Source organism: Melitaea cinxia, chromosome 24 (assembly GCF_905220565.1).
Source record: "Melitaea cinxia chromosome 24, ilMelCinx1.1, whole genome shotgun sequence".
Lineage (NCBI taxonomy): Eukaryota > Metazoa > Arthropoda > Insecta > Lepidoptera > Nymphalidae > Melitaea > Melitaea cinxia.
In genome coordinates this window covers 3219971-3238961 of record NC_059417.1, presented here as the reverse complement: position 1 = coordinate 3238961, position 18991 = coordinate 3219971, and the positions used below count along the sequence as shown (strand labels likewise).

Sequence of the window (18991 nt, the reverse complement as noted above, 5' to 3'; positions counted from 1 at the left end):
AAAAATGCATCTAAAATAATCCGAAGAAGACCCTCAATTATATTTGGAATGGTTTATAATTCGATCACTTGAAAAAAAAAAATTGCTGACTTGATAATAACAAGCCTTAGTTAATATCTATCGACACAAAGAAATTACCATTGAAATAGAAGAATTAGCCAAGGATAGTATGAAACATGACTCTTCAGTTCTTCGATTAAGACTACGATAAATAAAAATGTAAAGTTTCAATAAACGGTTTGTGACATCACTATTTAGATAAGATAAACCAGATCGATATAATTTTAATCATTTGTATGGTGCACTTGTGTTTGAATACACTTAACACTTTAAAACCGAGTTCTTAAATTAAAATGGATCAATATTCGTACACGGAGCTTGATGGCGTTATGAAAAATCCGCCAGAAGTATCTTATGAGTCTGATAGTAAATCAGAGTACAATGAGGATAAGACAAGTGAACCAGTAACACCAATTTCGGAAAGTGTTAACGTTTTATACAACACGAGAGCTCTCAGCAGACACGCAACAACGTACAAACTTGAAAAATTCGAAAAGAACTTCATGATAATATTTAATCAAGAAAATATTGTCGGCTACGAACCGAGGTTAGGAACAGAAAAAGATGTTGCATCACTTTGCAGTACGTTTTCGGAATTTGGATTTGAATGTGTCGTTCGTACCGATTATACGAAAGCGGAAATAATGGAAGAACTTCAAGTATGTAAGTAAATATGTAACATTATTGCTCATTCATCATTTTGTCATTGGGAATATAAGACAACTAGCGACCTCTCTCCGTCCGTGTTTTCCTACACGATAAGTAATCACCAACATATCATATACTAAAACCTTCTCGGAAAGAAGCTGCATCTTATGGTATAAGTATTATTCTGATCGGTTCAGTGGTTTTCGCAATATAACCGACCAAAAAAAACCGGCTCTCCGTTTATTAGTATAGATAGATGAAGAATGATGTTTATTAAATTTCGCGCCTTTTATTTTGATGATTATTAGATGAATTCAGAAGTTTTTCAAAACGCACACATACAACGATTCATTATTTTTGTCCATTTTTTTGGTTTAATATTTAGTATACCAATTTTTAGATACATAAAATCAATTGTGGATTAAGTTTTGTGTATTTTCTTAACTATAATATGAATGTGATTGTTACACACACACATGTATGTGAACCAACGGACATGTTTGTCAATTGAAAGAGTGTGGACCTGTGTGATAACTATATACATAGTCTTGCCCTGAATATTGTTACAAATAAAAAAAATAACATTTATTACTATTACAGTTTGTTATATTATTTATATTAATATAAAACAATTAAACAATGAACAAACAATGCACAATCATACAAAAATGACAAATTCCAAATTCAAATGTAATATTTTGGTTATTTTTAATTGTAACAGTTTTTATGGCCAGACTATGTATATGATGTATATTATAATGTTTGCTTCAGCATGCCGTTCTTTAAAAACTGCTGGACGATAAAAAAATGCATAGGTTCATTTAAAAGAAACTTTTGTTGCGAGAACGGGCAACATTATAAATATTTTTGACACTTTCAAGAAACTTCGCCAATCTACATACTACGAACTATAGGCATTTTCTGTTTTTAAGAGAAAAATGTAATCATAAATGCCTTTATGTTACGTTCCTAACAGTATTACTAGTTTTATTAAAATTGTTTTAATAATGTGGCAATTGTTGGCACTTTTCCTTTAAGAGCTCCTTTGTTTACCTTAAAAAAATCGAGTTAGTGTGGTACTTCTTGGATGTGTTGAATTATACGCTAACCGAGAGTGCAAAACGGATTAAAATACAATTCATTGCTTTTAAAAGACAAATAGGAAATGATCTTTCTATAATATAAGACATTTTATAGAACGTCACAGACAAAGTATTTGTAGCAAATTATCACAGCTATTTCATTATTATTGTTAGTTCTAAGCTTCATAAATTAAAAAAAAATGTGTGTATACTTATGTACGCACATAAGAAGTTATACTTCATTGTGTAACTAACTTCACGTTGATAACTTCTTTTTCGTTGACTAGCTAACTTCAGGGTGTCGATTTTTTGTGACACTGGTGCGCGCTCATCGTAAAAATTTACTCTCATCATTTTTTGCCAGCACGCTAAAAGAAGTATAACTTCAAAAAGATTGAATTGAATAATATATGTTTATATATTATTCAATTGAATAATAGTCCCGGCGGTGTTACCGATATATTTCAACCGGTAGGGCTATTGGATTACCTACTGTCGATGTATTTAGACCTTTTAATTGAAGTTTGTCGATGTCTCTGCTACAGCAATCCCTAGAATAAATTTCAGTATGCTATAACACTCGTTTAAATTTTTCATCTCTTACTAAATCCACATAAAATAAATTACAGTTTTCCTTCGTAACTCCAACTGGTGTAGCTTGTAAAAGTGTAATGTGTTGTTTTTAGGAGTAGAGTCGGCAACGTAATTGTGACGACCATATTATAGTCGTCGTCAGGTGTAGTATCCTAATAGGCTTCGGTAATAGTATAAAATCGGGTGGACCATAGTACAGATAATTTCGAAAACGTCACGTCAAGTAGAGATGACACGAAAAAAAATTTTTTTTTTCTGTAATTATTTATATTATGGACTCTTCCAATGGATACTTAAAAAAATCTGATGTCAATTTGGGCATATACTTATTTGACATAAATGTCGCTGTTTTGGTGATCAAAAAAAGTATTGCGTATTATTTTCGAATACTATACTAAGTTCCGTCTGTATCAAAGTAGCATAGATTGTCCTGCAATATCTGTGACATGCACAAAAGAGGCACTTCGGGGGATCGCACCGTGTATTTGTGATTTTATCGTTTGTCTTCTAAAAAAAAAATATAGATTTATTTATTCTGATTTTTGTATTACTTTTTATATTTACTGTCGGCCTTGTGTTAGCGTGTTTGGTATTTTTATTCAAATGCTTATCTTCTTAACTGACTTAATTTTAAACATTCTGGTTAGTATTAAATATTTACTACCTTAGCTTAGCGCTTCACCTTAATTTTTAGCTCCTATTATGAAAAACTGAAAAACAATAAAGGTGTAAATCCTTACATCTGCATATACGCTGTGTGGCTATGGTATTAAAGAATATAGCCACCCCCTCTCTTCCCGTGGGTGTCATAAGAGGCGACTAAGGGATAATACAATTCCACTACCACCTTGAAACTTCAAACACCGACCGATGGCGGGATAACCATCCAACTGCTGGCTTTTAAATACACAGGCCGAAGACGGGCAGCAGCGTCTTCGGTGCGACAAAGCCAGCCCTGCGGTCACCAACCAGCCTGCCCAGCGTGGTGACTATGGACGAAACATATGAGTTCATGCCATTTTTGGGTCAAACTTGTGGAGTCCTATGACCAGTAGTGGATTGCGATAGGTTGATGTGATAATATATCTGCATCGATCCAAAACGTATGTATGTCGTACTGGTTGGACGAAGTGACAACAATCAAACCTTGCCGTGAACGCAAATGGAATCCTAACTTAGCTAACCAAGTTACCCGTAGTTGCTAGTTTACGATGTTTTTTTTTCTTTTATATTACTTTAAACCTTTTTTTTAACTTGTTACAAATTGTTGTTAATAAATTACTGTTATACGTAGTAAAACTTAGAAATGTGGATGTGCTTGTAAATGGCTTTAGTCTAGATTGGACATCTTATTACAATGCACTTTCACATCGCAGGTTTTTTGACGTCGACAGTAAAGTGTACGTGTCAAGCGTTAGCGAAACGGTCACAGCACTGCTTATGGCTTTTGCGCTGGCAGTGTCGGGTTTGATCCCCACACACGGCATACATTTGTATTGGCCATACAGATGTTTACCGTGGTCTGGGCGTTTGTGCTTGTCTATTGTGTGTGTTTCCAGACAAATGTAAATCCTAATGATTGCCCTTGAGTGTGAGGCGTTTATGTTTATGCTTATCCACACTAATATTATAAAATTTCTTTCCTTACTTCTGTTCCTTTGCGTACGCTGCGTAAACGATTAAGCAAAGAAAACCCAAAAACTATGTATGACGGAATTGATCGCGATTAAAAGTTCTAAATAAAAGTCCGCGACAGCATGTGTCTATCTCTTAAGGTTAACTCGTATAACCTTTTTATAGTAATCAAGTTTGTTGTAAGATATGCACTATTTGCGAATGAGGTTTTATAGGCATGATATAAATCTTTATCCAAATAAATACGTTATTCATCACAAGTATTTATTTTTGAAAACAACTGTACTTAACATCATTTGATTTCAATGAATACTTAAAATATTATAGTTTTAATATAACTCTGCTAAGAATTAATGATCACAAAAAATTAAAAGGTGATTTTATTGCATTAGTGTTGGCCAGGCATATGAATTCTTACTAATGAAAAATACTTCATCAACAAGGTAATTTTATGAAAATAACGTTTTTTTATAGCGCTTAATTTGTAGGCATAATTTAGGAAATAATGTAAAAGCAAATGCAACGATACCACGTCGCACTACGTAATGCTTTAATTAAATTAATGCGGGTGCCGTAGGCCACAGCTAGTACCTTAATAAAATCATTTGACTATCCCATATGACTATTTAATTTATGAGACAACTTGGTCGCCCCGTGGCTAGCGCGTTTGCAACGTTACCCAAACATCGGGAATTCAATAATGTTTATTATGCTATAAGACTTATTTTCTTTAAATGAAAATATTAAATACGCCTCAACGCTTGAAAATTAAAATGTAAATAAAAAAGGCATGGGCACTCAAGAGTCTATGGATGTTAAAATTTAAATTAAAAAAAAAATGGAAATATTAAAAGTACGTACATACGCAAAAATATTGACCGCTTATATTTTTTTAAATTAGATATGCAAAATAACAGCGGGTATACTGATTTTTACTTACATCATAATAAAGTAATCCAGATAAAATATAACAATACTAGCCGTGTCCCGTACTTTTACATGCGTTAATTTGACGAAAAAAAAAAAAAATAGCCTATAGCGATATAACGATGCATGGTGAATGTGCTATGCAACATAAAAGGTTTTTTCAATTCGAACCAGTGGTTTTTTTTTCTGTATTTTTCTGTGTGTTCTGTTTTTTTTTTCTGTTTTGTGTAAATAGATGTGGTTTTCACTAATATATTGTGGTAAGCTTCGCTTAACATTTAGTTTTTGTTTCATGTCAATCGGTTCAAAAATAAAAAAGTTACGCCAATTTAAAAAATCACGTTGAACATGTAAATACCCAAACGACGGTATTTATAATGCAAAATAAACCAAAAGATATATCCAAAAAATGTTGTCCAAATTCACTATTCCACGCGAACAAAGTTGTGGGAACAGCTCGTTACTAATATATATATACATATACAGCTAAAAGCAGCTTATTAAGCAGTGAACTCCAATAAATAAATTTTGAATATAAATATGATACAACAATAGGAAGCGCTCAAAAATTTTGTTTTTATCATTTGAGAAGGCTGAGTGAAGGTCACATTTCTTCTGTCAAAGAGATGATAATAAAATGTCATTTCTATTTTGTAACACTTAGTTTTAATCTAGATTTATCATCGAATCCCTTATCTATACTAATATTATAAACCTGAAAAGTTTGTTTGTTTGTTTAAACACACTAATCTCAGGAACTGGTAGGGTACAGCAGGAATTTCTTGCTCAAAATATGGAGCAGCCTGACTGGGAAAGTACCTCGACCTTCCAGAAGATCACAGCTAAATAATATTGCTTTCAAGCAGTATTCTGTTCCTGGTGGTGAAACAGGACACGAGAGCTCCTAGGGGAGATTGGGGGTAGGGTTGGGAACGCGCTTGCGATGCTTTTGGCGCTGCAGGCGTCTATAAGCTACGGTAATCGCTTACCATCAGGTGACGCTTGTTTGCCAACCTATTCGAATAAAAAAAAATCTACATCGGATCAGCCGTTTCTGAGATTACCGTGCACAAACTCACAGACAAACAGACAAAAACATTTTTATTATATGTATGATAATTAGATCCATATAATAAAACATTTTAAAGTTTAAATATCACGGTAACCGTTAGAGAGTAAACTGCTGTTGCGCGTTGCAGTAGATATAATTTTTTCACCCATATAATTTACTTATGTTTTCGTTTGCGTGGTATGGGCATGTAATGAGGAGGGATGAACGCTATATTGGTAAAATGTTAGGGATGAATGTCGAAAGACGAAAAGTGATCGGCAGGCCAAAAAACCGATGGGTGGATTGTGTGAGTGAGGATATGAGAAAGAAAGGAGTAAGCGCTGACGTGGCGAACAATCGATAGGAATGGAAGAGGAAAACATGTTGTGCCGACCCTAAATAAGTGGGATAAGGGCAGGGTGATGATGATTGTATCTTCGTTTGCTTCATAAAATAGAATAATGTGTAATATTCTTTAAATTTTTAACCAAAGGCCTCTCCTATCAATGTGAAGGATTTAAGATTAATACGTCACGTTCTTAGGTAATTGCTCAGAATCAACTCAGATTATGCCGCAAATGTACTTCTAATTTATTCTTATGATGCTTAATGCTTACTTGCAATTCTTTGTTTAAACAGCGAGAACAAGATATATAAATTTATTACTAGCTGCCAGGACAGACTTCGTTCTGTCAAAAGTTAATAGTTAAAATTATTTTTCTTAATTTTTTTAATTTTTTTTTGTATTAAAACCTTTCGTGGGCCTTAAGGAACATAGAAAAAATAAATTAGCCGAATTGGTAGAGCCAGTCTCGAGTTATGCGCTTAGCAACATTCATTTTTATTTATATAGATATAGAACTTGACAGCTTAATGATTTTCCGATATCTAATAAATAAAATTGGTGTATTTGTTTGTAATATTAAAATAACCGCTTTTAATTAAAAGTATATGGATATGTATACGAAATATTTACCAAAATAATATGTTTTACAATTTTTGTCTGTCTGTCTGTCTGTCTGTCTGTTTGTTCCGGTTAATCTCTGAAACGGCTGGACCGATTTTGACAGGACTTTCATTCGCAGCTGATATAGTAAGGAGTCTACATTTATTTTAGGAATTTATGTATTTTATAAATCTGCAAGCTGCACAACAACTTTTTTGTTAAATTCCACGCGGACGAAGTCGCGGTCACTGCTAGTATTTTTATAATTTTGTTGTTATTCCGCGTAAAGGATAATTGGGAATATTAGGAACATCCTTGAAGTCATTTTTCTTGTGATAAAATATAATAATTGATAAGATAAACATACGATGGATGAACATCAATGACAAATACTATTAATTTAATTTTAATAAGAATAAAGAATATAAAGTAAAATCACTGTACGATAAAGCTTTTGTTGTAGTAAACGTGATTGATTTCGAACGATGATCATTTGATTAAATTTAAATAATGCTTTTTTTATATCTTGAGAGAGAACTAATGTGCCTGCGATTTAATTTGGAAATGCGATCTCTTTTTTCAACTCTATAAGATTAAGTATAAACACTAGCTTAACATGAACCTTACTTGGCCTTAATACAAACCAGAAACAAATACATATTTCTTCACTCCTCGACTCTTAGCAGGAAATTTAACTCACAATCGTCGGTGATAATGGAACATTTGTCACTTCGACGTTAGAGCATCGAGATGTGAAAATATAAATAAAGATAAGTAATACTAACTGACTCGGCAAACGTTGGCTTGCTTAAAAATAGGAGTTGATCGTAAAGGGTTGAAAATTTAGGGTTGTATGTATTATTTAATGTTGTATCATAAAAAAAATAATAATTTATCTAAAAATTAAAAAAAAATGTATTTAGGGGTGGACTACCCTTAATATTTAGGGGGATGAAAAATAGGTCTTGTTCGATTCTCAGACCTACCCAATATTCACTCAAAATTTCATGAGAATCGGTCAAGCCATTTCGGAGGAGTTTAACTACAAACACCGCGACACGAGAATATTATATAAGAGATAATTTCTAAATATAAATTTAACAAATTGTGTAAAATGTATGTAAAATAATAACTAAAAAAATTTATTAAAAGGAGTCCCTTTAGGCAAGGTTCCGAAGATACTGGCAGCGTTCCCCCTTTGAATAGCTAGACTAATTCTTTGTCCGAAGTAGCTGCCAGCTCTTCGGTCTCTTGTGACGTCGACTAACCTTTTTGCTAGTTCCTTAAATAGTGTTATAGCACTAGGACCACACGGACCAAGGGTCTCGACACCGAATGGGACAAAATCATATTCGGAGCCTAGACCCCTGTATTTGTCTGCTTTTGTTTTTTCAGCCGCTGCACAAGCCGCACCAGCTCTGTTGTTTGTTCCATGTAGATGGGAAGGGGCTGGTGTGTCTGAATTCTAAATGTTTTTTGTCGATTTCGATCTCTTTAGTATCGCATCAGTGGTTCATTTCTTCTCAACAACTGTCATGAAAAGTAACTGTTGAATTATAAACAATTTTTTTAATAATTAGAATCATCATCGTAATCATCACTTCAGCCTATCACATTCCACTGCTGCACATAGGCTTTAACAAGTTTGCGCCAAAAATACCGTGAGTTCATATGTGTTGCCCATAGTAATAATTACAATAAATAATTTTATTATTTCAGTGAAAGAAAAAGATTTCACGGACTATGGATGTGTAGCGGTAGTGGTGTTGACACATGGATCTTCCGGAGGTTTACTTAAAGCAAAGGACACGTCGTTTCACGAAAGCGAGATTGTAAATTTCTTTAAAACTCACGACAAACCCACACTAGCAACGAAGGCAAAACTTCTAATAGTTCAGGTAAAATTTTTAATAATATCGATAATCTATGTAAAAAAACACACACACACACACTCACAGACACAACTAAAATCAATATAAGCTATTAAAGCAATTTTGACTGAAGTAGGGCACGGCCGGAAATATTCTACATATAATCTGGGGAAGCCCCTCTGGAGAAGTACCTCAACCTTACAGTAGATCTAGCTAAATAATACTGCTAGCAAGCAGTATTGTGTTCCTATGGTGAGCAAGGTATTAAAGGAGGATGGATTTGGGGTAGGAACGGTAATTCGCTTGAGATGCTTTTGGTGTTGCATGCGTCTATAGGCTGAGGTAACCGATTGTTGTTAGGTGAGCCGTATGACACCTCAGCGAGTGTCACCAGTAATTTTGACTAGTGCAGTGACCGTATTGTACTCATACATAATCTATGTGAATAAATAAAGAAATATATAAAAACAAATCGCTAAAAAATGCTCACAAAATTATAAATTGAATGTTTGATAGTTTGCAAGAAAAACAACGCTCTTTTTAGTAATGTGACATGAGAGCCCAGTTCAATATTGAATAATGTGTCGTTCTAAACTGCACCAGAAAAGTATTGAGAACTTATATGCAGCTGCCAAGCTCAAGCAAGAAAGAGAGCATCTCTATGCCCATAATTTGTTTTAGATATTTTTTACATTCAGTCTATATTATATCTGCAATTCAGTGTACGTTCTGTTTGTGTCGGATTTACACTATTGACATATTTGATTTGGTAAACAGTAGGAGCCGTCATTTTTTCCTACATTGATTCATTTGAATTAAATACATTTCAGGCCTGTCGAGGCAAGAAACCAATAAGGGCGATATACGTAGGGCAGGCAGCAAAAATAAGTAAGGATGAAGATGATCGTGCTGATGAACCTTACACGCTACCAATCGAGTCAGACATGCTAATTCTCCACAGTTCATACAGAGGTAACCCCTCTCACAGGTAAGATCGAATCCCTAGATCTTCTTTTAGTAATAAACTTAGATCGTGCAACAAGTCCAAGTAAATACAATAACTGTAATTTATGCAATTTTCAAAAAATAAATAAATAAATAAGTTATGAAACACGACGCGCAACGGTTCCCAGTTGGATTTAATCTTATCCGGGGTGTGGAAGCAGATATAAAACAAATGCCCAGGTCACGACAAACATTTGTATAATCTATACATAATCATTTGTCGTGTAGTGGCCTCTACACCAAACGTTGTCTTAAGCTTACATATCTATACAAATAAATAAAATTGGAGTGTCTGTTTGTAATATTAAAGTAACTGCTTTTTACTACATAAATGCATATAAATGTATACATGGTACATATACCAAAATAACATTTTTACAATTTTTGTCTGTCTATCTGTCTGTTTGTTCCGGCTAATCTCTGAAACGACTGAACCTATATTAACAAGACTTTCACTGGCAGCTGGATGTAGTAAGGAGTAACTTAAGCTATTTTTATTTTAGAAATTTATTTAATTCATAACTCTGCGAACTGAACAATAACTTTTTTATTAAATTCCAAGCGGACTAAGTTACGGGCACAGCTAGTATGAAAATATAATTACAAACAGAATTATACATTATTCAGTAATGACAAAAGTAGACATAGCCCAAGGTTTTACTTGAAAATAAAAAAAGAAGGTTTTTTGTTCGTTTGTAATGGATTAATTGAAAAACTGCTGGATCGACTTTAATTGTTTTTTTTAGGAGAATGCTACGTTATCACTAAGTGATATGTGGAAAATAATGTAAAATCTAGTTGTTAATCGTAACACACTTTTCAGAGACGAACTTCACGGTTCATGGTTAATACAAACACTTTGCACTGAAATTAAAAGGAATTCCCCAAGATTGGATCTAGAATCAATCCTCACTGACGTTAAAAGAAAAGTAGCTATCGATTTTTTTCACGCAGTTTACAATAAAGGATCTCGAGAAATAGATATTAACAAACAAATGCCAGTCGTTACGTCTACGTTAATAAGGAAATTGTATTTTAAAAAGTTCAACGATGAACCTTCAACACCGGAAGTATTCAGTGATAGAGGAACGATGGGACAGAATGAGGTTCTTGATAGTGAAACACCACAGACTCCTACGTTGCTGCCACGATTTGGACCTTGCTTCTGTTTTCTAGACCATTTTTCATATTTGAAGAAGTGTTTAAGGTAACTAATATATGTCTATATGTTTGTGTACGTGGGGTTGTACCTCGACCTTACAGAAGATCACAGCTAAATAATACTGCTTTCAAGCAGTGTTGTGTTCTTGGTAACTAAGATGACCAGAGCTCCTGGGGGGGATTGGGTTAGGGTCGACAACGCGCTTGCGATGCTTGTTGCAGGCGTCTATAGGTTACGGTAATCGCATCAGGCGAGTCGTACGCTTGTTTGCCGACCTATTTGTATAATATATATGTATATATTGTAATGTGGTGGATTTATGATGTACTAGATAAATACGATAAAAGATGAGCTAAATTAACTGAGGTAGGGCACAGCAGGAATTTCCTGCTCAAAATATGGAGCAGCCCGACTGGGGTGGTACCTCGACCTTACAGAAAATCACAGCTAAATAACACTGTCTTCAAGCGGTGTTGTGTTCCTGTTGGTGAGTAAGGTGACCAGAGCTCCTCCCTCCCCCCCCCCAAACATGATGGCAGCACAGACTACGCAAAGATTACCTCAGGAGGGTACTGGTAGCAATAGCACCGGAGAATCCCTCTCTGGACTTCTGGGCTCAGGACCTGCACCTGATTCCAGAAGCCTAGGCAGCCCCGCGAATTCTGGGGGGGGGGGCAAATCTGTGCTCAACACATTAACTGCCTGGGGTAAACGGAGCAGTCGGCAGAAGTCCCCTACCACTATGACTGTGGATTTCTGTAACATCAGAGGGCTTCATACTAATCTTAACGCCGTCCACTACCACCTCCAGACGGCGAAGCCGGCCTTGCTCTTTTTGACAGAGACGCAGATATCCTCTCCAGCTGATACCTCTTATCTCTCCTGTCCGGGGTACAAATTAGAACACTTTTTTGTACCGCGGGCTGGAGTTTGCGCGTACGTCAGAGAGGATGTGTGCTCTCGTCGCCTCGGCAGTCTTGAAGGTAGGGACCTCTCCATCCTTTGGTTGCGCGTAGACAGCGACGACCATCCCCGCGTCTATGCCTGCCTATATAGGTCCCACAGCGGTAACGACGAAACTGATCGACTCATGGAACACATTCAAATGGCTACAGACACCGTGCTACAACAGATCCCATCTGCAGAGATCGTGATACTTGGTGATTTCAACGCCCATCACACCGAGTGGCTCGGCTCGCGTACAACCGATCATGCGGGAAGATCTGTTTACGACTTTGCCTCAGCGTGTGATCTGACACAATTAGTAGCATCACCAACGCGTATCCCTGATGTGGAAGATCATACGCCTTCCCTGTTGGACCTTTTGCTGACGTCTCACCCAGAAAAGTATGTAGTTTCCGTGGACTCTCCACTTGGCTCGTCGGACCACTGTCTGGTCCGGAGTTCTGTGCCAGTTACACGCCCACGATGGCCCCGCTTTGCGGGCAGCCGACGCGTTTGGCACTATAAGTCAGCTGATTGGGATGGAATGCGATCCTTCTTCGCATCCTACCCATGGGGGCGAATCTGCTTCTCGCTGGATGATCCAGACATCGTTGCTGATTCTGTCGCCGAAGTGGTTCTGCAAGCCATGGAACTTTTTATTCCGTGCTCTGCGGTGCCTATAGGCGGCAAATCCAAGCCCTGGTTTGGTCGACCATGCAAAATAGCTGCACGCCATAAGCGGGAAAGCTACCGAGCTTGGGCTAATGCATCGATGTCCCAGGATGTAAAGACCAGCGCATTAAAAAAGGAGTATAACTTTGCCTCCAGGTCCTTCAAAAGAGTCATCGCTGAGGCAAAGGCGGAGTACGTGGGCAGAATTGGGGAGAGATTGGTTCGACTTCCTTCGGGAACTCGTGCATTCTGGTCACTCGCCAAAGCTGTCCAAGGGAATTTTTGTAAGCCATCCCTACCATCATTGCACATGAGGGACGGCTCGTTGGCCCACACCGCGAAGGAAAAAGCCGATCTTCTAGGCTCTCTTTTTGCTTCCAACTCGACTTTGGATGATAGGGGAAAAATACCACCGACGATCCCTCGGTGTGATACTATAATGCCGGAAATAGTTTTCCAACAGAGCTCCGTACGCAAAGCCCTTTTTTCGTTGGACGTCAATAAGTCGAGTGGGGCCGATGGCATCCCTCCGTTAGTGCTACGAACTTGTGCTCCTGAGTTGGCACCCGTCCTTACGCGTCTTTTCCGGCACTCTTATTCGTTAGGCGTTGTCCCACGTTCGTGGAGGATGGCCTTGGTGCACCCGATCCCTAAGAAAGGGGACCGCTCAGATCCGTCCAATTATAGACCAATTGCTATAACTTCCTTGTTTTCAAAGATTATGGAATCCATAATCAACTGCCAGCTCCGGCGGTATTTGGAGGATCACCAGCTGATTAGCGATCGCCAATATGGCTTTCAAGGGAGTCGCTCGGCTGGTGATCTTCTAATATTCTTAACTCAGCGATGGGCGGAGGCAGTCGAGAGCAAGGGAGAAGCGCTGGCGGTCAGTTTGGACATAGCGAAGGCCTTTGATCGGGTGTGGCATAGGGCACTTCTAACAAAGCTACCATCCTATGGGCTTCCCGAGAAATTATGTAAATGGATCACCAGTTTTTTGGCAGACAGGAACATCAAGGTCGTTGTTGATGGTGCATGCTCGGACCTCAAGTCTGTCAATGCTGGCGTTCCCCAAGGCTGTGTACTATCACCTACCTTGTTCCTTCTGCACATCAATGACCTGTTACAAACAAGTGGCATTCATTGTTATGCGGACGACAGCACCGGGGACGCCTTATACACAGGCCGTCCTAATATTTCTCGGGAACGAGTCGATGAGTGTCGGAACAAACTTGTGTCTGAAATCGAGTCTCTTTTAGCCAAAGTCTCGCAATGGGGACGACATAATCTAGTCCAGTTTAACCCTAATAAGACACAAGTTTGCGCGTTTACCGCAAAAAAATCACCCTTCGTCGTTCCTCTTAAATTTGAAGGCACTCCCTTAACAGCCTCGGCCAGTATTGGGATACTTGGCGTCGACATATCGAGCAATGTGCAATTTCGTGGTCATCTGGAAGGAAAGGCTAAACTAGCCTCGAAGAAACTTAGTGTGCTCAGTAGGGCGAAGCAGTATTTCATGCCTTGCCACCGCCTACAATTATATAAGGCACAGATCCGGCCCCACATGGAATACTGCTCTCACCTATGGGCTGGAGCGCCCCAGTACCAGCTCCTTCCATTTGACCGTGTTCAACGCCGAGCGGCTCGAATCGTTGGCGACAAGATTCTCTCCGACCGGCTCGATTCTTTGGCACTGCGTAGAGATGTCGACTCTGCATCTTCTACCGTATTTACCACGGGGAGTGTTCTGAGGAATTGTTCGGACTTATGCCTGCAGCAGAATTCCACCACCGGACATCGCGTCGAAATTCAAAATTTCACCCACATCACCTCGATGTCTGGAAGTCTACGACAGCTCGATTCTTGCGCCATTTTCTGCCACGCACGACCCCTCTGTGGAACCAGCTGCCACCTACGGTATTTCCGAAACAATACGACCTAGGGACCTTCAAAAGAAGAGCATATTCCTTTTTGAAAGGCCGGCAACGCGCCTGCTAATATTTTATGTAGCGGGTGTCTGTGGATGTTGTTTTTCACTTACCATCAGGTGAGACAACTGTCCGTTTGCCCCCTCTTCTATAAAAAAAAAAAAAAAAAAAAAAAAAAATACGATTATACTAGAAATGCACCGAAATAACTTCTATTCGCAGGTAATCTTCAAGGTAATGCAAACTCTGTGTCAAGTGTATGATTGATTGAGATGTACGCACGAAATCTGGAGACGAATAAGGTCACGGTGAAAGTTAGCATGACTCTTTGTAAAAGTATTTCTCTTTGATTTACGAACGCTAATCTAATATCATCTATTATACTTCTACCTAATTCTTACACTATGCTTACAACTATGATTGATGTTATTTCATACATACAGATAGAAAAAATGAATGCGCTTTAAACCACACGACTAAAGATAAAACTTACAAAACGTAACTATTTCTCTTTCTATCTTCACTAACTCATGTCTCCCTCTCATCTTCCGTTCGCCCCACCCGATCACACTTTTCGTAACGCTCTCGTCACGCATTCACCAGCTTACTCCCCAAGTCAAGCGTACGTAAAGGAGTTTTACTTCAAAAATACTTCTACGTATACAGTTTGTTAATTGCATTCCGAGTCTGTTAGCATCAATTTCACAATCACTTCAGCCTAATACAGTCCACTGCTGGACACAGACCTCTACAAGCTCGCGCCAAAAATGGCGTGAACTCATATGTGTTGCCCATAGTCACCACGCTGGGCAGGCGAGTTGGTGACCGCAAGGCTTTGTCGCACCGAAGACGTTGCTGCCCATCTTCGGCCTGTGTATTTCAAAACCAGCGGATTGGATGGTCATCCCACTATCGGTCGGCTTTTTAAGTTCCAAGGTCGTAGTGTAACTGTGTTATTCCTTAGTCGCCTCTTACGACATCCACGGCAAGAGAGGGGGTGACTATATTCTTACTGCCGTAACCACACAACATCACTTTAAATTTAATTAATGTATTAAAGAGAATATTAATTTGTATAATGACGATTTAAAAGAGCATTTGAAGCCTATTTGAATAAAATAATTTATGACATTGATTTTGATTTTGACAAATCGATCTTTGTCTGTCTTTTTTGTATTTACAAGTGTGTATTTTTCCAGGCATTTGTTAGCAGAAAATCCAGAGGACATGCTAGCAAGATCGTATCTTAATTTATGCGATACGTTTGACGATAATGTAGATTTTAATGCAGCTAAGGAGAAAATGGCTACCCTCATATCTTTGCATCTCAAAAATTATGAAGGAACGGTAGAATTTTTCAAATATTTACATTTGTATGAAACTAGGCCCTAGGTTCTTTTTTTTTTTATCAGAAGACTAACGGCAAACATTGTGATATTTTTAATAAATTATTGTTAATTTTTATAAACGAAATGTTGTTACAAATATATTTTGTAATGTTTTCTTGCAATTGTTATTGATTTTCCTTCCTTTCATAACTATTACATAGCTGTATTTTCAGTACCTATATCAAAATTCTTCAACTACAGGTAGTTATAAATTTAAACGTTTTAATAATACTTCATTCAATAAGTTTTTTAATGGAAAATAATAGAATTTGGTCACAACATGATCACATCATCACTTCAGCCTATCGCAGTCCACTGCTGGACATAGGCCTCCACAAGTTCGCGCCAAAAATGGCGTAAACTCCTGTGTGTTGCCCATAGTCACCACGCTGGGCAGGCGGGTTGGTGACCGCAGGACTGGCTTTGTCGCACCGAAGACGCTGCTGCCCGTTTTCGGCCTGTGTATTTTAAAGCCAGCAATTGGATGGCTGTCCCGCCATCGGTCGGCTTTTTAAGTTCTAAAGTGGTAGTGGAACTGTGTTATCTCTTAGTCGCCTCTTACGACACCCACGGGAAGAGGGGGTGGCTATATTCTTTACTGCCGTAACCACACGATAAAAACATGATATAATTGCAAAACTTTGAAAAAATGGCAACATAAGGAATTATGGAGTTTATTAAATTGAACCTCAATTAGAGACGGTTGTTGTTAATATTTCAAATATTTTTTTAGTTTTATTATTTGACACATTACAACTAAAACGACCAATTGGTATTCCTTTATTTATGTTTACTTATAATGAGACATGATATTTCAAGTGATCTTGAACTGTTCAATAACTATTTTACATTTCGTTTGAAGCTCTGCCAAGTCACCCTTTGAAATGTAATATTGCGGAGAAGGGCAAAACTACAATCGTCGAATTAGTTACGAAAATACATTACAAATATACGTAAGCTGGTTGCACATACCAGATGTCTATTGGGATGCCTTAACTGCATTGCTGATGCCGAACTCTTGTTGTTTTCCAAAATCTAAAATCCATCTTACAAATAAATATATTAGTATGAAAGTAAATTGTTGTATGTGTCCTAGAACATACGGAGCTGATTTTTAGGTCGTAGTCTAATTAATTTCTATGCCATATTATTGTCACAACAACGTACAAACTTTATAAAAATGAAACAGAGTTTTCTATTGCTGAAATCACTAGTAGCTCTAGCTTACGACTGGCAAGTACTCGGAATTTGGTAGAAAAAACAATAATAAGACACTAGACGCAATTACACTTTAGTGTCATGAATCTGTACAAAGTGAAAAGTTAAGTAAAGCGTTCAACATATATTCTTGTTTATGTCATGTTATATTAATTTTTGTTTTGCCTTTTTGATGACCCTACTCTGTTTTTTTTAATCTCCTCTACCCCAAGGTTGTCTGGAAGAAATAGCTTACCTAGCGATAAGACCGCCTTTGCGCATAACATTATTTTGTAAGTTTTATTTCAAGATACCTTTGTATATGTATGTTTCTTCTTCTTCTTATGTCTTACTACTGGCAAATGGTAAATTTCAATTTTTGTCTGGTTACTTGATCACATTCATAATAACTACTGGCAAATGGTAGATTTCAGTTTTTGTCTGGTGACTTGATTCCATTACATTTATAATAATTTCTGTATCATCCATTTTAATTCGCATTTCCTTCGCCTTAATTTATTCTGAAACAGATCTTTTTGTTTTCTTCATTTCAGAACGACAGAATATCTTTCAAAACATAAATTGATTTGAATCCACAAAACATCTAATCCATCCCAATGGTATTTATTTTGGAATCTAAATCACGTATAAATCTCTATAAATATGCCTGTATTCACTAATTGATAAACGTTGCTAATGAACGGATAATTTTCTTGCATAATTTACTAACGAACAATAACAGCACACGTCAGGTATTTAGCATAGTAATAATAAATAAAACAGCTGATCGATTCGTAATTGAACAGACAAATGTAGGAAACTCGGATCTAGATATTTGAGATAGAAACACACTATATATCGCACACTATATATACACACAAGATTACGAACTATGAATATTCAAAAGATATTTAAAAGTTTATTTAAATATTCATTTAAGATTTTCTCATAGGCCTGTCATTAGTAACGAGATATAGCATCTTATCTTTTCTTTCATACTCCCATTTATTTAAAAACCTATTAATAAATGTCGATCTATGTAATATAATTAATTAACAAATATACGCTTAAAAATGACAGTATAAATACAACACTTCTTAACCGACGTCAAAAAGGAGGAGGTTATACATATCTAATATCTATCATCATTATCATTACAGCCTATACAGTCCACTGCTGGACATAGGCCTCCACAAGTTTACGCCAAAAATGACGTGAACTCATGTGTTTTGCCCATAGTCACCACGCTGGGCCGGCGGGTTGGTGACCGCAGTACTGGCTTTGTCGCACCAAAGACGCTGCTGCCCGTCTTCGGCCTGTATATTTCAAAGCCAGCAATTGGATGGTTATCCCGCCATCGGTCGGCTTCTTAAGTTCCAAGGTGGTTGTGGAACCATTTTATACCTTAGTCGCCTCTTACGACACCCACGGGAAGAGAGGGGGTGGCTAAATTCTTTAGTGCCGTAGCCACACAGCATATAATATCTATATTATATCTAATAATGCGTTTTTACTTGACGCTTTTTTCGTTGACCTACGTTGTATTATAGCGCATAACTTTCTAATGGATGTACCGATTTTGATAATTCTTTTTTTGTTAAAAAGGGGATATCCATAGTTTCGTACCATGATAAGGAAACCAGGATCTGATGGTGGGATCCCAGAGAAATCGAGGGAATCTCTCGAAAATCCCCAATAACTTTTTACTGGGTGGACCGATTTTGATAATTTTTAACTTAATCGAAAGCTGGTGTTTATCATGTAGTCACATATAAATTTTATCGAGATCTGATAACTACTTTTTGAGTAATCTTTGATAACGCGTAGTTGCTTGACTATTTTTTCGTCAATCTACGTTGTATTACTTGTCGATGTAATTG

At 37.2% G+C, this 18991-nt stretch overlaps 1 protein-coding gene across 1 annotated transcript; it reads left to right on the top strand.

Moving 5' to 3' along the window:
* The first annotated feature begins 353 nt into the window (after nucleotides 1-353).
* On the top strand, nucleotides 354-15932 carry LOC123665772 (caspase-3-like). The gene is made up of 5 exons (XM_045600033.1): nucleotides 354-723; nucleotides 8663-8841; nucleotides 9645-9802; nucleotides 10643-11026; nucleotides 15726-15932. Exons 1-5 carry the CDS (start codon nucleotides 354-356, stop codon nucleotides 15916-15918), a joined length of 1284 nt encoding a protein of 427 aa, XP_045455989.1. The 3' UTR covers nucleotides 15919-15932.
* Nucleotides 15933-18991: the final 3059 nt, after the last annotated feature.